Here is an 8,298-nt window from a genome sequence, read left to right on the forward strand (position 1 = left end):
ACGCAGGAGGAGGAGGAGGGCTTGGCGGAATCAGAACCGGTCGTGGAGGCAGGGGGTGAGTGCGATGGTGGAAGGGTGTCGCAGGGGGGAATGCACGCTGAAGAGGCTGTAGGCCGGTAGGAACAGGTGGAGCAGGACGGGGGAAGTGCGGACAGACTTCACAAGGCTAGGTTGCAAGCGAGCCTGAGACGGCTAACTGGAAAGGTTAGTATCTTGGTAGCAACTGGCAATGCAGAAGGGGCCATGGCGGATGTGGCTGACGGTGGTGATCCCCTAGGGGCAGGAGCAAGGTCTGAACCGGGAACAGGGGGTCATTCAGAGGGCGTAGAATACCAGGGGAAGCAGGAAGAGCAGGTCCAGGAAAATCAAGCAACTTGGGCACTGGCTATGGAATCAGGTGCTGTCTTATATGATGAGGAGGAAGACGTTATGGGAATTTCGCAAGCACAAAATAAGGAAATAGCGGCAAAGAGAAGAATGGCGAAGCAGAAGGAGAAGGCGAGAAGGAGTTGGCCAAAAAATCAAAATAAGGTGAGTAAAAAATTGTTTAAATGATTGTGAGCTATTGGAACATTAGGGGGTTGAGGGGGACGGAAAATTGAGCATGGTGAAATCTTTGAAGCATAAATATAACCTGAACATGTTAGGACTGCTTGAAACAAGAAAAGAAGTGATTACTAAATATGATATTGTAAGGCTTTGGGGAATTAGTACTGCTGGATGGGATTATGTGGACTCTGTAGGGGCAGCGGGAGGTCTGTTATTGATGTGGAATGATGGAGTGTTTAAAGTACATCACAACTATAAAGGTGAGAGGTGGTTGTGTGTTGAAGGAGTATTAACAAGGACCAACTTTCGTTGTGCGTTTTGCTTGGTATACGGGGCACATGGGAAGAGCTGAGCTATGTGGCAGGAGTGTATCAGGTTCCTTTCTGCTTTCTAGGGGACTTTAATGAAATTTTACACGTTGAGGATCGCAAAGGAGCTACTACCTTACCGGCATCATCAGAAGAGTTTAAGAGCTGGGTGCATGACATGCAGTTGATAGATTTACCTCTTACTGATAGGAAGTACACATGGTTTAGGGGTCGTTCTTGTAGTCGGATTGACAGAGTTCTGGTCAATATTGAATGGACTGAGAAGTTTCCGGATATTCGGCTAAAAGGGGGTCCAAAGGGGTTGTTCGATCACTGTCCGTTGATCTTGGAAGGTACAGGACTAGGAGGGGGACCTAGGCCGTTCAGAAGTCTAGATTCCTGGTTTACGCATGAGGGGTTTCTGAGAATGGTGAAGGATGAATGGAGAAGCCTCAGAGAAGCACAGTTCACGTGCAAACTGAGGGCTTTAACAGTACCACTGAGGCAATGGCACAAGGATAACTTTCGGAACCTGGATAAGAGACTCATGAGGTTTGAGGAGGAGATCACCAGGCTGGACAAGTTAGTTAGTGATGGGGTGTATGATGGTACAACGGAGGCTAGACGGAAGGCGCTGGTGAGCTTTTGTGAAAAATGGTACATTAGGAAGGAAATCCACTGGAAGTAGATGTCTCGGTCCAAGCATGCTGCAAACATGGATAAGAATACTAGATACTTCCATAACATTGCCTCGGTCAGAAGACGGAATAACAAGATCGACACCCTGATGATACATGGAAGACTTGTACGGAATCAGGCGAGAATAAAAGGTGCAATTAGAGGGTTCTACAAGGACTTATATAAACAAGATTATGCTCCGAGGATTGGAATCAGAGATGGCTTAATGAAGCAGATCCATAGGGATGAGGCTGAAACACTGGAAGTGATGCCATCGGAGGAGGAAATCAAGGAGGCCGTGTGGGACTGCGAATCTTCAAAGGCACCAGGGAGTGATGGGTATAACATGAACTTCATAAAGAGATGCTGGGAGGACATTGGGCTGGAATTCATTGCAGCAGTACTGGGGTTCTTTCACGGTACTAAGTTGCCGCCGGATGGTAATGTAACGTGGGTGACTTTAGCCCCAAAGTTTGAAGGTGCAAAGGAGGTGAAGGATTTTAGGCCGATTAGTATGGTGGGGTGTGTGTATAAAGTAATTTCGAAGGTGTTAGTACGAAGAATGCGATCTATGATGCCGGGGTTGGTCGGTGAGACTCATACTGCTTTTGTAAGGGGTAGAAAAATTCATGATGGCGCACTCATAGCCTGCGAGACGGTTCATTGGCTGAAGACGCGGAAAAGGACAGCGGCTATTATCAAACTGGATTTCCAAAAAGCCTATGACAGAGTAAGATGGAGTTTTGTTGATATTGTACTCCAGAAGATGGGCTTCGGCCAACAATGGAGGAAGTGGGTGAAGGAGTGTGTTACTATGGCCACCATATCAGTCCTGGTAAACGGGTCACCATCCAAGCCATTCAAGATGGGGAGGGGACTAAGACAAGGAGACCCACTTTCTCTACTACTATTCGTGCTAGTGGTCGATGCTTGCACATGATGGTGGGGAAAGCTGTCAGAAATGGGCGCATTGCTCCGTTACTGGTAGGGAGCGCTCATGTTGAACTGTCACACTTACAATTTGCGGATGACACCATTTTGTTCTGCCCGCCAGTGACTGAAACAATCCTAAACTATAAGAGACTGCTGCGGTGTTTTGAGTTGATATCTGGACTGAGTATCAATTTTGGTAAGTCGAATTTGATATCGGTAAATTGGGATCAAGGATGGATTGATCACGCGTTTGGGCTACTGGGATGCCAGCAAGCCGCTCTACCGGTTAGATATCTGGGAATCTCTCTAGGAGCGAATCCGCGCCTGGTGAAGACTTGGAAACCAATCATCGATAAAGTGGAACAGAAGCATAGCTTATGGAAAGCGAAGGTGTTGAATAAATCAGGTAAGCTTGTACTTATTAAATCGGTCCTGAATAGCCTCCCTATATATTATCTAAGTCTGTACAAGATGCCGAAAGCGGTGGCAGACAAACTGATTGCTCTGCAAAGGAACTTTATGTGGTGCAAGGAAAACGGTAACTCTGGTATAGCTTTGGTCAAATGGGAGCTACTCTAGGCTCCAAAAAAGGCTGGGGGCTTAGGGGTAGGTGATGCAGTGCTGAGAAACACAGCGCTCTTGTTTAAGTGGTGGTGGCGGTTTTCAAAGGAGGATTGCCCACTGTGGAAGAAGATAGTTTGTTCATGCAACAAGTTGAACCCGGATGTAATGCTAGCAACTCAGCATCTACCAGTAAAAGAAGGGCCTTGGAAAGACATATGTCAGCTAAATATAAAAGAACCACGGATTCGAGATAAAGTGGTTAATGGTCTGGCAATGGATGTAGGCAATGGTTTGTAAACCCGGTTTTAGGAAGATAACTGGGTTCAAGGTGGTGCTCTCAAACTGAGTTTTTCAAGGCTCTACTCTATTTCAAGCCAGCAAGGGGTTATCATTGGAGATTGTGGTTTTTGGGATGGACTAGAATGGATATGGAATTTTCAATGGAGGAGGGAGTTGTTTCAATGGGAGCTGGAACTTGTCCATCAGCTCCATGAGAGATTAAGGTCAGTGAAGCTGTCAGCTGATCGGGAGGACAATATGGTGTGGAAGTTTGAAAATAAAGGTGTCTTTTCAACTAGCTCTATGATCCAGGCCATACAATCGAAGACACTGCCGGCTGAGCTTACGAGCTATAGCTTCACGAGCTCCCTTTGGAAAGGTTTTGTACCTCTGAGAATTGAGCTTTTTGGGTGGTTTGTGCTAGTTGGTAGAGTGAACACCAAGGAGAGGTTGACTAAGCTAGGAGTTAACATTCTGAGTGATAGTATGTGTGTACTATGTACCAAGGAAATCGAATCTACTGAGCATTTATTTCTTCGGTGTGAGGTTACATGGCAGGTGTGGTGCAAGTGGTTGAGGGCACTTCGTCAAGAGTGGGTAATTCCTGGAACCATTAAAGAACTCTTTGAGAGTTGGCGTGGCATGCACGATAAACAACAAGAGTAGAGGGTGTTGATGACAGTGTTCTTTGCAGTGATTTGGAACATCTGGTTGAAATGCAATGCACGGATCTTCAAGAATGAAAAAACGAGTATTGAGATAATTCACACACGGACGGAGTTGAGCTACACAGCATGGCATGGTTGTGATCCTGTGAGAGGCTGATGGCAGTGATGGAAAGACCAGGGGTTGAGTGTTTTCTATTGGTAGCTCTTTATGTTTCTATGTTTTTTTGTATGCTCCACTGTAATGTGTTGAGCTTCTTTCGTTTCAAAAAAAGTAAATGTGTATACACTATTTTTAAATTAGTCCCTCATGATTATAGTAGAAGATCTTAATTTAAATTATTCATGTTTGTTATTTTGAAAAATTTTATTGATATTTTTTTTATGGACTAATATGTTTGAAATATAATATTTCATAGATTTATTTGTTAATTTACTCTAAAATTCAATATTTAAGATATAATTATTAATAAAAAATTAAACAAAAAAACAATTTGTTAGCTACCTAACATTCTAGCCGAAAGAATAAAACCGTGGTGAAGAATCAAAATTACATGTACATAATCCAATGGCGTGAGATAAGCAACTACTCATTTTAAATTTTCGTTGACTCAGACAAATAAAGTACAGCATAAAATAAACATGAATCGGTTGCATAAGTACATCAAGTGAAAGCATCATTCAGAGAGTATTGGATCTGCCAATGGAAGTTAGTTCATCCATGGTGTTTATCATAATAAGCTTCCTCATCTCTGCGGTATGGCTATGGCTTGCAAAGAAGGGTAAGAGTGTCCATAAAGTACCACCTGGGCCATGGAAACTACCTCTCATAGGGAACCTCCATCAACTTGCAGGCTCATCACTTCCACACCATGCTCTCAGAAAACTAGCAAACAAACACGGTCCACTCATGCACCTTCAACTGGGTCAGATTTCTGCAGTGATTGTTTCATCCCCCAATATGGCCAGAGAAATCATGAAGGCTCATGATCTTGCTTTTGCAGACAGGCCTGAGTTCCTTCCTTCCAAGATCATAACCTATGGATCAACAGACATTGCATTCTCTCCCTATGGTGAATACTGGAGACAGATGAGGAAGATATGCACACTTGAGCTTCTAAGTTCTAAGAAGGTTCAGTCTTTCTCCTTTATCCGAGAAGAGGAGGTAGCTAACATGGTAGAAACAATTCGCAAATCCGCAGGTGCAACCATCAATCTCAGTAAAATGATTAACAATCTCATAAGCACTGTGATTTCTAGAGCTGTTTTTGGCAACATATCCGAAGACCATGAACAGTTTGTGTCCTTTGTGAAGAAGACAATAGCGTTATCCGATGGATTTGACCTTGCGGATTTGTTTCCTTCCTTGAAACTTCTGCATTTCATCACTGGTTTTGAAGCCAAATTGAAGGAGATGCATGTCAAGATTGACAAGACCTTAGACAAGATCATAAAGGAGAATGAAGCAAGGAAATTGGAAGGTAAACACCAGCAAGAACAAGAAGTAAAGAATGAGAATCTTATTGAGGTTCTTCTAAGAGTCCAACATAGTGGCACCCTTGACACCCAAATTACAATGAACAATGTCAAAGCAGTCATTTGGGTTAGTATGTCTGAACTTTTGTAACTTCATTTACATACAATTCCTTTTGCTTATGATAACTAAGGCCTTTGAAACTATGATGTAGGACATATTTGCTGCTGGAACAGACACTTCAGGAGTAGTTATAGAGTGGGTTATGTCGGAATTGATGAGAAGCCCCAGAGCTATGAAGAAGGCACAGACTGAGATTCGAAAAGCCTTGATAGAGAAGCAAACAATCCAGGAGGCAGATGTTGCAGAGCTTCCCTACTTGAAGGCTGTGGTCAGCGAAACAATGAGGTTACACCCTCCTCTTCCTCTGTTGCTTCCAAGACAATCCAGAGAAGAGTGCACCATCCATGGATACCATATACCAATCAAGACTAAAGTCATGGTAAATGCATATGCACTCGGAAGAGATCCCGATTACTGGTATGATTCGGAAACCTTCCTACCAGAAAGGTTCCAGGACACTCCTATGGATTTCAAAGGATCAAACTTCGAGTACATCCCTTTTGGAGCAGGAAGGAGAGCTTGTCCGGGACTTACCTTCGGTTTAGCCAATGTGGAGTTTGCTCTAGCTATGCTACTCTACCACTTCAACTGGGAACTCCCTAAAGGAATTAGGCCAGAAGATTTGGATATGGACGAAGCACAAGGAGCTGTGGTTGGAAGGAAAAACCACCTCTACTTGATTCCCACACCTTATCATTTTTAGATTCATTATAGTGCCTATTAAATAATATCATGTGTTTTTCATTTCCTATGTATTGCCATATTGGTATAACATGAATCCAACATAATCAATTTAGCAATTTAATATATGCTCTTAGAAAGATAATAACAATTGTAAAAGGCTAATGTGGCATTGATTATTAAGAATAAGGAACAATTACATTGAGATTGGTATCATAATTCAAGCATTACTACATATTCAAAATGAGCATTGTAATGAATTTCAAAACTATTACAATAGCCAAGAAAGCATGGTAGTTCCTAAGCCTACCAACCTGCATTCTTGTTTTTGTTACCGCCATACAAACGGAAGAGGCTAAAAGCCGAAATACAAGAGAGGACAACCATGCTAAGGCTAACCACAACAGCACAAGCTACTCCTTCTCCCACTTTGTTGCAGTATTTCTCATACATGTTGCAAACCTTTATCCATTGAAGTTCAGTTTGCCCTGCCTTTGCAAACACCGCTGATTGCACTGATGCTGCTACTGCCGCCATCGTCACATATGCCATTACCTGAATAAACCAAGTTCAACATACCTTTCTGTTATACCTTATATTTGAGACTTCATTCAACTAAAAAATGATTCTAAACCTTCACTTGAATAAAAAATACTTTATGAGATTGTAAGTTGTAGTAGGACAATACTTCATAAACCATAACCCGTTATCTTATTAATGCTTGTTTGAAACCCAGCATGACAAAGGAAATTAAAAGCTCTCACATTTGAGATCCTAAATCCAAACATGCCTTGTGGTAAGAGTGACAGTGACTGTAGCTAGTATCAATCATGTATGAATTTAAGGTCACTGTTGATTTGGATTGCTATAAAAATTTAAACCATGAAAGCAAACCATAACCAACTGGACCCTACTCTGAAAATTCTGACACAAGGTGTCAACATGCAAAGTGAATAAGATACTGTTGCCTAGTTACTACTTTATATAAACTCAATAATCCATATCTTTGATCAATTGCAAATTCAACTACTAAAATGTAGAAACTAGAAATATATACATAAGGTACCTGATCAGCAGAGAAGATAATCCAAGCTAAGGGCTTGCTGAAGAGTACACTCCCTCTAATTATGCTAAGAACACAGCACAGTCCTTGAATCAAGGAATAGCCAGCAGCCAAAGCATTGGCCACTACCAAGAACCTGAATCAATATCAGAATACAAAAACATCAGGGACCGGACATGCATGTACACTACCATTTCCATTTTTCCAACAGAAAAGGAGAAGAAAGAAAGAACTAAAGAAGGGCTTACACTAAAGCCTTCATGTCTGTATACTTAGCCTTCTTCTGAAAGGACAGGATCACTTTGACTTGTGTATCAGTTACCACAAGAACAGTTGCAAGAACTCCAAGGCCAAGGATCACACACCTCAGCACCACCTCTGCTATCTTCACCCTCCTATCCAACATCTTCAGGTCCTTGCTGTGATAAACTGGCACAGTCCCAGGACTAACACCCACACCCAAGTAACTCATTTTTCAACAACACTCTAAAACAAGAACCAGAAAGAGAACTATTATGTCTGTGTGTATAGCACAAAGCAGAATGCCACAAACACACTCAGGAGTTAGCAATAGGGACAAACAATCCTAAGAAGTTCACTACTTATATATACTCATTCACACACAAATGTTTTGGCTTTAAAATTGTAAAGTGGTGGTGATGATGAAGCTTTAGCTACAAATGCATCAGAGCCTGCCAAGTGGACAAACCCAAAAGCAACTTGATGAGCATTTATTTATCATCATATCATATCATGTAAAATTAATGGCCATTAAATGGTTCTGCATTTAAGTACTGCTAAATGAAAAAGAAAAAATGTGTGGCTTTGAGAGCTCATTCATGGTTTCTAGAGAGTAGGAGCAGCTTCTCGTCCCTAGAAAGGTTCTGATAGGGGGTAAGGAGTGCCTAAATTTAAGTTATTTAAAGGGCGGTGGGTTCAATTTTTGGGGTGCGTCAATTGTTTTTATTAGGCCTTGCCATT

The 8,298-nt window shown here is 42.1% G+C and overlaps 4 protein-coding genes across 4 annotated transcripts in view; 3 read left to right on the forward strand and 1 right to left on the reverse strand.

Annotated features, from left to right (window-relative positions):
* Positions 1-6,459, forward strand: part of LOC107636743 (cytochrome P450 71D8-like) — a 20,053-nt gene extending 13,594 nt beyond the window's left edge. The window contains exon 3 of the mRNA XM_016340238.2: positions 6,319-6,459. The gene's annotated coding sequence lies outside the window, so the exon portion shown is untranslated. The remainder of the gene's footprint in view (positions 1-6,318) is intronic.
* Positions 1,573-3,977, forward strand: LOC107613265. Its single transcript, XM_016315190.1, has 3 exons — positions 1,573-1,975; positions 2,299-3,026; positions 3,342-3,977. Exons 1-3 carry the CDS (start codon positions 1,573-1,575, stop codon positions 3,975-3,977), a joined length of 1,767 nt encoding a protein of 588 aa, XP_016170676.1.
* On the forward strand, positions 4,516-6,405 carry LOC107636725 (cytochrome P450 71D8). The gene is made up of 2 exons (XM_016340221.2): positions 4,516-5,579; positions 5,665-6,405. The coding sequence occupies exons 1-2, from the start codon at positions 4,680-4,682 to the stop codon at positions 6,274-6,276; spliced, it is 1,512 nt and encodes a 503-aa protein (XP_016195707.1). The 5' UTR covers positions 4,516-4,679; the 3' UTR covers positions 6,277-6,405.
* On the reverse strand, positions 6,406-8,280 carry LOC107636753 (CASP-like protein 2B2). Its single transcript, XM_016340244.2, has 3 exons — positions 7,566-8,280; positions 7,321-7,453; positions 6,406-6,809 (listed from the first exon to the last, which is right to left on the reverse strand). The coding sequence occupies exons 1-3, from the start codon at positions 7,787-7,789 to the stop codon at positions 6,561-6,563; spliced, it is 606 nt and encodes a 201-aa protein (XP_016195730.1). The 5' UTR covers positions 7,790-8,280; the 3' UTR covers positions 6,406-6,560.

This window comes from Arachis ipaensis, chromosome B01 (genome assembly GCF_000816755.2).
Source record: "Arachis ipaensis cultivar K30076 chromosome B01, Araip1.1, whole genome shotgun sequence".
NCBI lineage: Eukaryota > Viridiplantae > Streptophyta > Magnoliopsida > Fabales > Fabaceae > Arachis > Arachis ipaensis.

What these genes read in the sequence shown, in the direction of transcription:
- LOC107636725 (XM_016340221.2), top strand. Translation starts at nt 4,680, where the DNA reads ATGGAAGTTAGTTCATCCATGGTGTTTATCATAATAAGCTTCCTCATC. An exon ending in ATGTCAAAGCAGTCATTTGG is followed by an intron (nt 5,580 to 5,664) that starts GTTAGTATGTCT and finishes ACTATGATGTAG; the next exon opens with GACATATTTGCTGCTGGAAC.
- LOC107636753 (XM_016340244.2), bottom strand. Translation starts at nt 7,789, where the DNA reads ATGAGTTACTTGGGTGTGGGTGTTAGTCCTGGGACTGTGCCAGTTTAT. An exon ending in ACAGACATGAAGGCTTTAGT is followed by an intron (nt 7,454 to 7,565) that starts GTAAGCCCTTCT and finishes ATATTGATTCAG; the next exon opens with GTTCTTGGTAGTGGCCAATG. An exon ending in TTATCTTCTCTGCTGATCAG is followed by an intron (nt 6,810 to 7,320) that starts GTACCTTATGTA and finishes TGGTTTATTCAG; the next exon opens with GTAATGGCATATGTGACGAT.
- LOC107613265 (XM_016315190.1), top strand. Translation starts at nt 1,573, where the DNA reads ATGGATAAGAATACTAGATACTTCCATAACATTGCCTCGGTCAGAAGA. An exon ending in TACTAAGTTGCCGCCGGATG is followed by an intron (nt 1,976 to 2,298) that starts GTAATGTAACGT and finishes ATTGTACTCCAG; the next exon opens with AAGATGGGCTTCGGCCAACA. An exon ending in GTAACTCTGGTATAGCTTTG is followed by an intron (nt 3,027 to 3,341) that starts GTCAAATGGGAG and finishes ACCCGGTTTTAG; the next exon opens with GAAGATAACTGGGTTCAAGG.